Source organism: Diceros bicornis, chromosome 28, assembly GCF_020826845.1.
Source record: "Diceros bicornis minor isolate mBicDic1 chromosome 28, mDicBic1.mat.cur, whole genome shotgun sequence".
Taxonomy (NCBI): Eukaryota; Metazoa; Chordata; class Mammalia; order Perissodactyla; family Rhinocerotidae; genus Diceros; species Diceros bicornis.
Window position 1 is genome coordinate 8,406,747 of NC_080767.1, and position 13,833 is coordinate 8,420,579.

Below are 13,833 nucleotides of genomic sequence, written 5' to 3' on the forward strand. Positions count from 1 at the left end.
CTGGCTCACCCTCCCCACCCCTCCTCCCTGCCTCTCAGCCCACAGGTCTTGACTACGTCTCTCTGCTTGGAAGGCCTTTCTCTACTCTGTTTGCCTGGACAACACTAACTCACCTTTAGGACTTGGCTCAGAAGGCACCTCCACCAGGAAGCCTCCCCTGACTTTCTTCTTCCCTTTGGGCCCCAAAGAATCCTGTGTGCCCAACTGCACCCTGATTGTGTTCGACTCCCTCACGAGTCTGTGCCCTCCTCGAAAAGTTGGAGAAGGACTGGGGTTAGCTCTTCTTTAAATGTTTGGTAGAATTCACCAGTGAAGCCATCAGGTCCAGGGCTTTTCTTTGTCGGGAGATTTCTGATTACTGATTCAATCTCGTTACTAGTTATAGGTCTGTTCAGATTTTCTATTTCTTCTTGATTTAAGCTTGGTAGGTTTTATGTTTCTAGGGATTTGTCCATTTCATCTAGGTTACCCAATTTGTTGGCGTACCATTGTTTATAGTACTCTCTTATAATCCTTTTTATTAATTGGTAGTAATGTCCCCATTTTCATTTCTGATTTTGAGTCTTCTCTTTTTTCCTTAGTCCATCTAGCTAAAGGTTTGTCAATCTTGTTGACTGTTTCAAAGAATCAACTTTTGGTTTCACTGATTTTCTCTATTTCATTTATCTCTATTATAATCTTTATTATTTCCTTCCTTCAGCTAGCTTTGGGTTTGGTTCTTTTTCTAGTTCCTAAATTGTACAGTTATCAAGTTGTAAAAAAAAATGTAAACTTGTAAAGTTAGGTTGTTGATTTGAGATCGTTCTTGTTTTTTAAGCATTTATAGCTACGAATCTCCCCCTTAGCGTTGCTTTCACTGTGTCCCATATGTTTGGGTACATTGTGTTTTTTTTCATTCGTCTCTTAAGTATTTTCTAATTTCCCTTGTGATTTTTTCTTTGATTCATTGTTTAAGAGAGTGTTGTTTAGGGGCCAGCTCTGTGGCTTAGTGGTTAAGTGCACACCCTCCGCTACTGGCGGCCCAGGTTCGGATCCCGGGTGCGCACCGACGCACCGCTTCTCCGGCCATGCTGAGGCCGCGTCCCACATACAGCAACTAGAAGGATGTGCAGCTATGACACACAACTATCTACGGGGGCTTTGGGGGAAAAAAACGGAGGAGGATTGGCAATAGATGTTAGCTCAGAGCCGGTCTTCCTCAGCAAAAAGAGGAGGATTAGCATGGAAGTTAGCTCAGGGCTGATCTTCCTCACACCAAAAAAAAAAAAAAAAGGAAAGAGAGTGTTATTTAATTTCCACAAATCTGTGAATTTTCCAGTTTTACTTCTGTTGTTGATTTCTAACTTCATCCCATTGTGGTTGGAGAAGATACTTTGTATACCTGTCTTTTTAAATCTATTGAGACAATTTGTGGCCTAATGTATGGTCCTTCCTGGAAAATGTCCCACGTGCACTTGAGAAGAATGTGTATGCTGTAGCTGTTGGGTAGAGTGTTCTGTACATGTGTGTTAGATCTAGTTGGTTTATTGAGTTAAGTCTTCTATTTCCGTACTTATCTGCTGACTGGTTGTTCTACCCATTACTGAGTCGGGTATTAAAATCTCCAATTATTACTGTAGAACTGTCTATTTCTCCTGTCAATTCTGTCAGTTTTTGTCTCATATATTTTATTTTGCTAGTCTGTTAATAGGTGTGTAAATGTTTATAACTGTTGCATCTTCTGATGCACTGAACCTTTTATTAATATATAATGTCTTTGTCTCTTGTAACTTTTCTTTTTAATTTAAAGTCTTTTTTGTCTGATATTAGTATAGCCACCCCTGCTCTCTTTTGGTTACTATTTGCAAGGAATATCTTTTTCTATCCTTTCACATTCAATCTATTTCTGTCTTTGGATATAAAGTGAGTCTACTTTTGTAGACTGCATATAGTTGGATCATGTGTTCTTATCCATTCTGCCCATCTCTGTCTTTAAAGAGTTTAATCTATTTACATTTGGGGTATTTACTGATAAGAGGAGACTTACTTCTGTCATTCTGCTATTTTTTTCTATATGACTTATAGCTTTTTTGTCCCTCACTTCCTGCATTACTGTCTTATTTTCTGTTTAGTTTTTTGCAGTAAATTTTTAAATTCCATTCTCATTTCCTTTTGTGTATATTCTATAGCTATTTTCTTTGTGGTTACCATCAGGATTGCATTTAAAATCCTAAAGTTAGGGCCGGCCCTGTGGCTTAGCGGTTAAGTGCGCACGCCCCGCTACTGGTGGCCCGGGTTCGGATCCCGGGTGCGCACCGACGCACCGCTTCTCCAGCCATGCTGAGGTGGCGTCCCACGTACAGCAACTAGAAGGATGTGCAGCTATGACATACAACTATCTACTGGGGCTTTGGGGGAAAAAAGGAGGAGGATTGGCAATAGATGTTAGCTCAGAGCCGGTGTTCCTCAGCAAAAAGAGGAGGATTAGCGTGGATGTTAGCTCAGGGCTGATCTTCCTCACAAAAAAAATAAAAAAAATAAAAATAAAATAAAAAATAAATAAATAAAATAAAATCAAAATAATAAAATCCTAAAGTTATAACATTCTAATTTGAATTTCTACCAGCTTAACTTCAATAACATACAAAACTCTGCGCCTTTACAGCTCCATCCCTACCCTTTGGTTGTTGATGCCACAAAATTACATCTTTATACGCTGTGTGCCCAAAAAACATGAAGTAATAATTCTTTTAAATGTTTTAGTCTCTGAAATTATGTAGAAAACAAAATGTGGAGCTGCGGCCTGCCCAGTGGCGCAAGCAGTTAAGTGCATGCGCTTCGCTGCGGCGGCCCGGGGTTTGCCGGTTTGGATCCTGGGCGTGCACCGACGCACTGTTTGTCCAGCCATGCTGTGGCGGCGTCCCATATAAAGTGGAGGAAGATGGGCATGGATGTTAGCCCAGGGCCAGTCTCCCTCAGACAAAAAAGAGGAGGACTGGCAGATGTTAGCACAGGGCTGATCTTCTCACAAAAAAAAAAAAATGTGGAGCTGCAAACCAAAGTGACAATAATACTAGCTTTTATAATTGCCCATGTATTTACCTTTCCTGAGATCTTTTATTTCTTCATACGGCTTTGAAACTGTCCGGTGTCCTTTCATTCACCCCGCAGGACTCCCCTTGAGCATTTCTTGCACAGCAGGTATAGTGGTAATGAACTCTCTCAGCTTTTATCTGAAAGTCTTAATTTCTCTCTCACTTTTGAAGGAAAGTTTTGCCAGATACGGATTCTTGGTTGACAGTTTTTTTCTTTCAGCACTTTGAATACATCAGCCCACTGTCTTCTGGCCTTCAAAGTTTCTGATGAGCTGGGGCCAGCCCGGTGACGTAGTGGTTAAGTTCAGCGTGCTCCGCTTCAGTGGCCTGAGTTCGTGGGTTTGGATCCCAGGTGCGGACCTACACACTGCTCATCAAGCCATGCTGTGGCGGTGACCCACATACGAAATAGAGGCAAGATTGGTACAGATGTTAGCTCAGGGCCAATCCTCCTCACCAAAAAAAAAAAAAAAAACAATTCTGATGAGAAATCGGCTCACTGAGCATCCTTGTATGTGATGAGTTGCTTCTCTCTTTCTGCTTCCAACACATCTCTCTGTCTCTGGGATTTGAAAGTTTGATACAATGTGTCTTGAGGTGTGGGTCTCTTTGAGTTTACCTTACTTAAAGTTTGTTGAGCTTCTTGGATGAGCTTCATGTCTTCCACCAAACTTGGGAAGTTTGTAGCATTATTTCTTCAAATATTCTCCCTGCCCCTTTCCTTCTGGGACTCCCACAATATAATGGGTATGTTGGTCTGCTTAAGGGTGTCTCACAGATCACAGATCACTTTTCTGTTCACTCTTCTTCAATCTTTTTTCTTTCTGTTTCTCAGGCTCGATCATTTCCATTGTCCTATCTTCAAGTTCACTGATTCTTTCTGCCTTTGAAGCCCTCTAATGAAGTTTTCATTTCAGTTATTCTACTTTCCAGCTTCAGCATTTTTTTTTTGGTTTCTTTGTAGGTTTTCTCTTTATTGATATTTCCATTTTGTTCATACATTGCTTGCTTGACTCTCCACATCTTCCTTTAATTCTCTGAGCATCTTTAAGATAACTGTTTTAAAATCTTTGTCCAGTACATTTGCCATCAGGTCTTTTTCAAGGCCACTTTCTGTTGACTAATTTTTTTCCTTTGAACGAGCCATACTTTCCTGTTTCTTTGTATACCTTGTGATTGTTTTGTTGAAAACTGGACATTTGAATCTAATATTGTGGTAACTCTGGAAATCATATTCTCCTTAGAGTTTGCTGGGGTTTTTTTTTAAATTGTTTCTGGGGGCCAGCCCGGTGGCGCAAGCGGTTAAGAGCGTGCGCTCCGCTGCAGTGGCCCGGGATTCACCGGTTTGGATCCCGCGCGCCACTGACGCACCGCTTGTCAAGCCATGCTGTGGCGGCGTCCCATATAAAGTGGAGGAAGATGGGCACGGATGTTAGCCCAGGGCCAGTCTTCCTCAGTAGAAAGAGGAGGATTGGCAGATGTTAGATCAGGGCTGATCTTCCTCAAAAAAAAAAAAAAAAAAAAAAGTAAATAAACTGTTTTTGTTTCTTTGATTGTTGTAGGTTGTCTCTCTGCAAGGATCAGCCTGAAGTATGAACTTAAGGTCTTCTCAGGTCTTTTCTGAGCCTTTCCCTGAGCGTGTGCAGTCACTTTCTAATTTCCCCCATATATGCCGTTGTTTTTGAACGTCTAGTCTTTAATACCTGGCTCCCAAAAGGGGAAAAATGAAGAGGGAGAAAAAGAATGCCAGCGCTTTACATTCCCTGGAAGTTACTTTAGCCAGGAGGGGGAGGGGTAACCACAGTGGCCGCCCGCCTGCTCCTCTGCACCTCTGCGATCAGAGCAGTGATAGCAACGGTGCACAGATCCCTGATACTTGGAAGACAGCTCATGAAGCGCACAGTCCAGAGAGAGAGCAGACAGGTAATGAGAGAGTGAGACAGGGACATGATGTGAGGGGACTGAAGGGTGGCTGGGAATGGAGGTGGCCAGAACAGGCTCCCGCCTCTCACCTTCATCAGGAGGGCCCTCTCCTTCTCCGCCACCTTTCTCCAGATCTTTGTGACCTGGTGGATCTCAGAGTTGAGAAAGCGGTTCTGGGTCCGGTATGCTTCCATGTCGTCCTGGAGAAGGGAGCAAAGCATTTACTGAGTTGTACCATAAACATCTCCCTGGTCCTCACCCTCAAATGAGCTGCCAACACTGCCTTTCTTTACAAATTTCCAATAATGGCAACAGAAAAGGAAGTCTGAAAGAAAAAAAATGACCAATATCCTCCTTCTCTAGTCTTGATCCTAGCATGATATGGTGGAGAGAGCACTAGGCCTGGAGTTCAAGTCCTCGCTCTGACTTTCTGGCTGGGAGGCCTCACTGAACCACTCTGACCCTCTGTTTCCTCATCTGTAAAAGGGGCAAATACCAACTACCCCACTGGGCAGCTGGGAGACTAAGTGAAGTAACAAGTGTCATAACACTAAGTACAGGGACCAAAACATAACAAACATTCAAGTAGTGTTTGTTTTTAAAATAAACATATTTTGTCATATATTTGCAATCATACTGAGTAACTTTTGGTGGAAAGTATTTTTACTTAGTGTCACTTTGTAAATACTTTTCTATGTTGTTACATATGCTTCCCAATGATCATTTTTAATGTCTGATGACTATTCTAGTGGGTGAATTTACCATAACTTTGTTAGAATCCTTCTCCTGTTATTTTTTTATTTAAGCCCTGGGTGTTTTCAGGTTGTTTCTGAACACGGCTGAGGCTGTGATGTACGTCTCTGAGCCTGGAGTCTCCCCTCTGAAGCTGTCCAGTGGAGGCAGTGAGATGCTGCCGCTGGAGCCTGCAGGAGAAGCTGGCGGAGCGCCAGGGAGGTGCCAGCAGGAGCCTGGGCCTCAGAGAAGAGGAGCCCCAGCCGCAGCAGTGGCGCTGTCTTCGTTCTGCTGGACGGATGCTGCAGAAGCCATTCAAACACACAGCACATGCTCACCGCCACACCTAGCAATTCCAGGGCATCTACGAGCTGAACCTCAACCCCTTTCTCTCCCACTCGAGAAAATGTCCTGGCCTGTAGGTGAGCGTGAGAGATGCTATTACAGGGATGACTTTGGAGAGGCCATGATTTACCTGAAAATTAGGAACATCACACCTGGCCTGTGGCACTACCACCAGGGCTGGGTCACCTGCGCACAGCTCACAGGTGATCCTGAGCCTCCCTGGGTGGGTCTTCATTCTGGCCAAGATGATCTCCAAGGTCCCTCCCAGCCCAGAAGCTCCAATTCACACCCAGACGGCTGACAGAGTGGGTGGGCCACAGGCCCCCAGGGCTCCTGGAGCTGACTTCACCACGCGCCCCCGCACCCCTCTATTGGGGCTCGCACCCCCGCCCTGGCCTCCCCTGCTCTCGTCTCTGTCCCTGTGCCTGGGCTGAGGGCTCTACTCAGGCTATGCTTGCTTCTGCTCTCTCCTCCTGCCCTGGACCTGGGCAGTCCAACTCCCCAGCCTGGACTTCCTCCTACTCTCCAGCCTGTCCCTGCCCTGGGCTCCCTTCTCTTGGCAATGCTGCCAGGGGTGCCGGCTACTCTAACGGGCAAGTGTCTGCCTGCTTTCCCCCCACGACCTCCATTTCCTTCTCCTTACGTGGAAGGAGGCGATGAGACTGGTGTGGATTCTCCTGTGGGCAGTGCCAGGCCCAACCTCCTATGAGCATCAGGATCTTCCAGGACTACTCTTCATGCCCATGACAACCTTACTCTGCAGCGTCCGGGGATTCAGAAAACTTATGACCACACAGGCTAGCGGGCCTGTGCTCCCTGCACCATCACTCTCCTCTCCCCACCTGACACGATCTCAGTTACTCCTCCCAGAAGCCCAGAGAGTAATACAGATGAGGTCTCAGAGGCTCTGAAAGGATCAGTAAGTTGCCTCAGGTCACACAGCTGGTACAGGCAGGGTGTGACTGAGCCCAGGTCTGTGTGACTCTAAAGCCAAGTCCTAACCACTGCACTCGCTGCCTTCACGCTCTCTGAGCTCCCTCCCCGCTGGAATCCACCTGGACCAAAAGTCTAGTCCCACCCTTCAAGGTGGGACTTGGTGGTCTCCTGGCTGAATGCGCACAGAGCAGGCTTGTCTGCCCTCTCCTACCGGGCAGTACAACAAGAACCCAGCAGCGCCGCAGGCGCCGCCCGAGTGCTGGAGCTGCCCAGTGGTCAGGGAACAGGCCCCAGGGCCAGGCGGCCTGGATGTAAATCCTGCCTTCATCGCAGAGCCCAGGACAAGTTACTCACCCTTTCTGTGCCTCATCCCCTCATCTGGAAAATGGGGCTAATAACAGTACCACCTCAGGGGCTGCTAGGAGGATCTCATTGGTTAATATGTGCGGAAGGCTTAGCATGGTGACACGTGGTGAGTGCAGTGCGAGTGTCGTCTCCCTCACCGCGCTCTCAACATCTCGAGAGCGACTCTTACCCACGTGCTCCCCCTTCGCCTGCCGAGAGAAGGCTTCCCACTGCTGCTCCTGCAGATCCTTCCCAAACGCCTGGGGAAATGCAACAGGCCTCCAGGCAAGGGAGACAAGAGCTAGCCTGCCTGAGTTCCTACTATATGCCGGCCCATTTCCCTCACATTCATCATCGTGTGTAATCTAATCTTTACCACACGCTGTGGGGTAAGTACTCAAGTCCTATCCCTGCCACTTACAGATGAGGAAGCAGGCCCAATAAGGTACGGTCTCCTCAGTCATGCAGCCAGCACGGAGAGCCAGGATGCAAACCCAGGTATGTTCAGTCCACGGTAGGATCTGACAAATTCTGCTGGGTGGGAGCATATCGGGTCTACCTGACACCACCAAGCGGTTCTGCCTCCTGGTGCCACCCCTCATTCCTCATCCCAGGCCCAGAAGATGCTCACGGGCATTTCCCAGGCTTTGGACATGTCGCATAGAGTGCCCTGCTTCCAGCCTAGACAGCGAGGCAGGGGTGAGCGCCTCCTGGAGCAGCAGTGGGCGTGGGGTGGGGTGGCGTCTGGGCAGCACCTTCCCATTCAGCTCATCGCCCTACCTGGAGTGATCTTCCTGGCTCGGAACTGTAGGAGGAAAAAAAGACCTCAGAGAAGAGAAAAGCCACGTGACAGTCACCAGGGAGGTGAAGGAGGAAAACACACCTGAAGAAAGGGGACAGGAGGAAGTCTGCCGGCCGCCTACAAGGGACCAGGAACCCGGGCTCTCTTCGGGAAATGCTGCGTGGACCAGCCCCTGCGCGGCTAGGGAAGCAGCAGATTGGGTGTGGGGAGACCTGGGTCTAGCTGCAATCCTGCTGCCGATGCTGTGCGACCCTGGAGCAGTCCTTTCCCCTCCAGAGGGCTCAGCTGTCCCCGCCAGAAAATGAGGCGCAGACCAGGCCTCGGAGTCTCCCCAGCTCTGATACTGAAGAGGTCACTGATGCTATTCTCAAACTGACAGCTTCAACGAGGGGCATTTCCTCAAAGCTGGGTGTCCTCAACCACAGGGCGAGCAGGAAATGGGACGACGCTCTGTCCACAACTTAAAGACAATGGATTTTTGGGCCGGCCCCGTGGCTTGGCAGTTGGGTGCACGCGCTCCGCTGCTGGTGGCCTGGGTTCGGGTCCGGGGCACGCACCGACGCACCACTTCTCCGGCCATGCTGGGGCCGTGTCCCACATACAGCAACTAGAAGGATGTGCAACTATGACATACAACTATCTACTGGGGCTTTGGGGGAAAAATAAATAAATAAATAAAATCTTTAAAAAAAAAAAAGACAATGGATTTTTGATGGGTCTCCTATTTTTTCTAGATCAGACACCTACAGACTAACACATAAGGAACTCTAGTTCCTTACGCATTGTGCTAGCAATGCTTGCAAGCACAAAATGCGGGGCCTCCGAGGATCAGCTGCAAACGTCAGTCTGGTTGATGGGAATCACAGCCGGGGTCTCCTCCCCTCCGGGCTCACTGACAAATTAAATTCCTGAATGTGCAAACGCAGGGGTGCTTGGTCTCCTAGACAAGCGCAAGTTTCCGGTCAGCTTTCTGGGGCAGTCTGGAGGCAGCCGGCGGATCTATTTGTCTGCCCTCCCGGCTGCTCTTTGGGGTCTTCAGCCCTGGGTTCCAGCAGGAAGGGCACAGAGGAAGACACTGGGCGGGGGAGGGCAGAACAGAGGAGGAGAGCAGTCTGAGGGAGGCAGTGTCCACCGCCCGCTGCCGCGTGAGGCCCGAGAGCCTTCTAACAGCCTGGCTGCGTCTGCGCCTCAAAGGATCTCCTTCCACCTTGAACTCAGAAGAATCTCTGATTTTAAGAGAAAAGAGTCAGAGACTGGTTCTGTGGTGTTTCATGCTGAAAGAAGGGGAAGGGCATCTGGGTTTCATGTTATCTTCCTCCATCCTCCTAACAACTCTGTGAATGGACTGCTGAGGTCATTTTGCATAGAGGTGAGATCACTTCAGAGGCAGGATTCAAACAGTCTGCCTGGCTTCAGAGCCTGTGCAGTGACCACTATACCACACTGCCACTGGTCTCTCAAAAGCTTCCAGATTTCCTTTTTTCCTTCCCCAACAGCGGTTCTGTGATATGGCAGCATGGGAGTTCCCATGGTTATACTATGTCTACGTCTGTGGCTGCGAGTGCCAGGGTTTGGGGCAGAACCAGCCCAGGTTCTCCGGCTGCCTTTAGGGACAGTGAGCCATAAGCCCCTATCCCAGCCCTCCAGGTGGTCTGGCGGTTCCCGTCACCACCCTCTAGAGAGGAGGCTGCAGCCCATGGCCAGCATGACACCTAAAATGAAGCTCCTGTCCCCGTGCTGTAATGGCTCCCCGTGGGAGGGCAGCCATCCCCAGGTGAGGGCCTTGAGTCTGGCTAGGGTGAGGCAGGGATGGTGGCAGTAGCTAGAAGAGGCAACGAAGCGAGAAGGCAGCAGAGCGGACAGACCAGCCAGAGATGGGAGCTGCACCCCAGTTCCAGTCCCCCCACTTCCTCAGCACTCAACCCTGGGCAAGTTACTTCACCTTGCCAGCCTCAGCATTCCTGTCTGTAAAGTGGGAGCACACACGGGATTACCTTGTAGGTTGATGTGAGGATTAAGTGACATGATGCAGGAAGGCACTTAGGACGGTGCCTAACAGAGTAAACATTCTATAACTAGGAGCAGTGATCACTGCCATTATCACGAGCAAGTCACAGCTGGCCACGGTCACCTGTACTGTGTGCGGGACTGCCGGGGAGGGCCACCCGGGCACTTGGGGGCTCCTGAGGCATCGGCATGGCACTAAAGGAGGCTGACCGGGCCAGGCCCAGACTGAGCTGGTCCAGCACTCAGGAGCTCCAACTCCATCTTGGGCCCTTCATCTCTCAATCTGACAATCTAGAGATGCCCTCCCTTTTCAGCCTAGGATATCATGAAAAGGTCACGTTGCTTCCTTAACCAGGTTAAAAAAGTGAGGAAGTGTGTTGCAATGCTTCTACCAACGTGTATGTCAAATAACAAATATTCCAGTGTTAAGGGTTACCCCACGGGCCGGCCCGTGGCTCAGCGGTTAAGTGCGCGCACTCCGCTGCTGGTGGCCCGGGTTCGGATCCCGGGCGCGCACCGACGCACCACTTCTCCAGCCATGCTGAGGCCGCGTCCCACATACAGCAACTAGAAGGATGTGCAACTATGACATGCAACTATCTACTGGGGCTTTGAGGGGAAAAAATAAATAAAATTAAAAAAAAAAAAGGGTTACCCTTGCTCTATCTAGAAGACCCTTCGTGTTGAGAGCAGCATCCTTCCCAAGGGCCCAGGGCCTGGAGGGAGGGGCCCTACCTTCAGGTGCTCCATCTTCTCCTGCTGGCTCAGGAAGTCCCTGTCGGCAGCATCTGGAGGGCCGGGGGGCTGTTTCCGGGGCTGCATGAAGTCCCGGGTGACCTTCTCCGAGAGCTTGCAGATGACCTGCTGTTTGGCCTGGTTCTTGTCCAGGAGCAGCTGCACGTGCTGCTGCAGCTCCTGCACCTGCTGCTCGCGCAGGCCCGCCGTCTGCGCCAGGCTCTCCCGCTCCCGCTCCAGGGCCTCCACGCGCCGGCCCAGCTCCGCGATCTGCCGCACCTTGTGCCGCACCAGCTCCAGCCGGTCCTTGTCCTCGGCCGCCGCCAGGTACGCGCTGGACGCCCTCTTCTCCTGCTGCGCGGCCTCCAGCGCCTTGTGCAGGATCTTCACCAGCTCCTGGGAGGGGAGGGGAGCGCCCGTGAACTCGGGGAAGGCTGGCAGGTGCCAGAGGCGAGGCGTGTGCTATTGCCAGTTCTCCTAACAGCCCTGAGGGGCGGCCAGCACTGTCCCCTGGGGCATCCCATCCCAGCGCCCACTTCCTCTTTTTCTGCTCAAGAAAGTTTTAGCTGGACCCATGGTTCCCCAGCTAAAGACTACACTTCCCAGCCAAGCTTACAGTGAGGTATGGCCGAGTGACTATTCTGCCTAAACGGGTATGACAAATGATGTGGGCAGCTTCTGGGTCATATCATTAAAACCACTACACACAGGCTCCCCGGGTGCAGTTCCCCTTCCTTCTCGCTGGGAAATGGCTGGACTTGGCAGCCACCTTGGGCCACAAGCAGAAATTACATGGAGAGGATGGCAGAGCTGCCCCACCAGCTCAGAACTGCTCACTTTCCTCTGGAGTCTCCTATGAGAATGTGGGAGAGAAACACACTGCCAAATGGTTTTAGGCCACAGTACTGTGAGGCTTCTTTGTTACAGCAGCTAAGCCCATACTCTGACTATTGCATCTCCATTTCAGAGATGAATAACCTGAGGCCCAGCAGAGTAGAGTGGAATTTAATCCCATATCACCCAGACTCCAAAACCTGTGCTTGGTCAGTAACGAAAGCAGGGGTGGCAGCAACGTCACCCCTGTGGCAGACATTACTAATTAATCTCAATACTCCTTCCTGCCAAGCCTAGTTGAGGCCTCAGAATCCTTCTGAACACAGCATCTGAGCAGTCACTACCAATCGAGCTGAGATGGCATCAGAGGACACCCATTGGCAATCCTCACGCCAAGCCCCACACAGAGAGCCTCATTCAATCCACTTGTACCCAGCCCCCTCAACCCCCCAAACGACACTTGCAAGGCTGGTGCAAGGAAGCACTAGAGTTCAGAAGCAACGGACCTCGAATTATTCCTCGGCAGGGGCACTTGATTCATGTGGAAACTCAAGGTTCGGCTTCCTGTGCCTTCAGCTCCCAGCATCCCAGCGCTCAGGGACCTGTCCTGCCCCCAAGCAGGGAGGTGAATTCATTTAGGGCCAGGATCTGAATATCAAAAGCCAGGTAGCTCAGCTCAGCAGGCAGCCCACATGAACCTCAGACCTGGTGGGTAGGGCCTTTAGGCTACAATACTGTGCTCCGTGCCAGTCTCATCTGGAAAAACATGGTTTCCTGGAGATGCATTAACTGCATGCATGCCAAAGTATTTAAATAAATGGATCCTCTGGATAGGGTTATTTGCTAAGAACAATTCCATTTTGGAGAACTGCCCAAAATCATGATTTTATTTGAGAAGCTAATGACAAGACCAAATTAGCATGCATCTTGGTAGCAGAACCCTTCTCTGGTTCTCTCTCTTCCATCCATCCATCCATCCATCCATCTGTCCGTCCATCCAATCGACCTTTATCAAGCACCCACTCAGTGCCAGGCCCTGTGCCAGGCGCTGGGGCCCAGAGAGGGACTGGACACAGTTCCCACCTTCAGGGACCACTAAGGCTGGTGGGAGCAAAGGTGTAATGGAACTATTTACTGCAAGAGAGGGAAGCAAGGGTCTCTGTGGGGGCACAGAGCACCAAGCAATGACTTCCACCTGGGGTGCAGGTGGGGGAACACCAGTGCATTCTATAGAAAGGCAGAGCAGTTTAAACTGATCGGGAAGAATGAGGAGGGCCAGAGATGGTCAAGCAGCAGGTTGGTGACAAGGGTCAGCGGGTGGGGGACGAGGGCCAGCGGGTGGGGGAGGAGGGTCAGGGGGTGGGGGAGGAGGATCAGCGGGTGGGAGATGAGGGTTGGGAGGGCTTTCCAGATGGTGCTGCGCCAACAGCTCAGCAAAGGCCCAGACGAACAGGGGAGCGTGTGTGGAGCTGTGGGAGTTGCTGGGTGTGGCCAGAAGGTAGGGTGGGGAGGGTGGTTGCAAACCAAACCGGAATGTTGGGAATGAAGAAATCAGCTTCCCAGGGCTGTGCATAGAGAGATTAACATTCCTGTGGCTCCAGGGTAACTGAGAAGCCTAGACCCTTTCCTGGTTCACCTGAGATCTGGAGATTACCGTGGGTGACTGCCTGGTGAAATAACCTACAGAGACCACTGCTCAGACTTGCCTTGGGCTCAGATCAGGTGGGTACATTTCCCCCAGCCTTGGGAGAGTCAACTCTGAAGCCCAGTTCATTACATCCAGCTGTCTCTCCCTGCCCACATCTGGCTCTCAAAATCCAAGACCAAGACACCAGCCCAGGAGGCTCTCCTCCCACACCAGAATCCCTGCACCAGAATGAGATAAGGAGAAAGGATCCGGGGAGAGGGATGGAGCTGGAGTAGGAAGTGTAAGATGAGGAGGGGAATGGATCACGATTCAGAAAACCTGGAGGCTGGCAGGGAAACCACCTGGTCCACTCACCTTGCTGTCACCTGGGGAGACTGAAGCCCAAGAAAGGAGGAGAGGACTAAAGGGACCTGGTGGATCCCCACGAGTGGGAAAACAGGCTGTAATAGAGG

At 50.3% G+C, this 13,833-nt stretch overlaps 1 protein-coding gene across 8 annotated transcripts in view; it reads right to left on the reverse strand.

The window, feature by feature from the left end:
• Positions 1-13,833, reverse strand: part of TBC1D2 (TBC1 domain family member 2) — a 52,594-nt gene that overhangs the window by 13,266 nt on the left and 25,495 nt on the right. For 4 of the 8 annotated variants that reach the window (XM_058523617.1, XM_058523616.1, XM_058523620.1 and 1 more), the window contains 2 exons: positions 10,900-11,295; positions 5,087-5,197 (listed from right to left, as the gene is read on the reverse strand). In XM_058523617.1, coding sequence (XP_058379600.1) covers positions 5,087-5,197; positions 10,900-11,295 — 507 coding nt within the window. The other 4 variants (XM_058523623.1, XM_058523621.1, XM_058523622.1 and 1 more) reach the window with 4 other exon arrangements.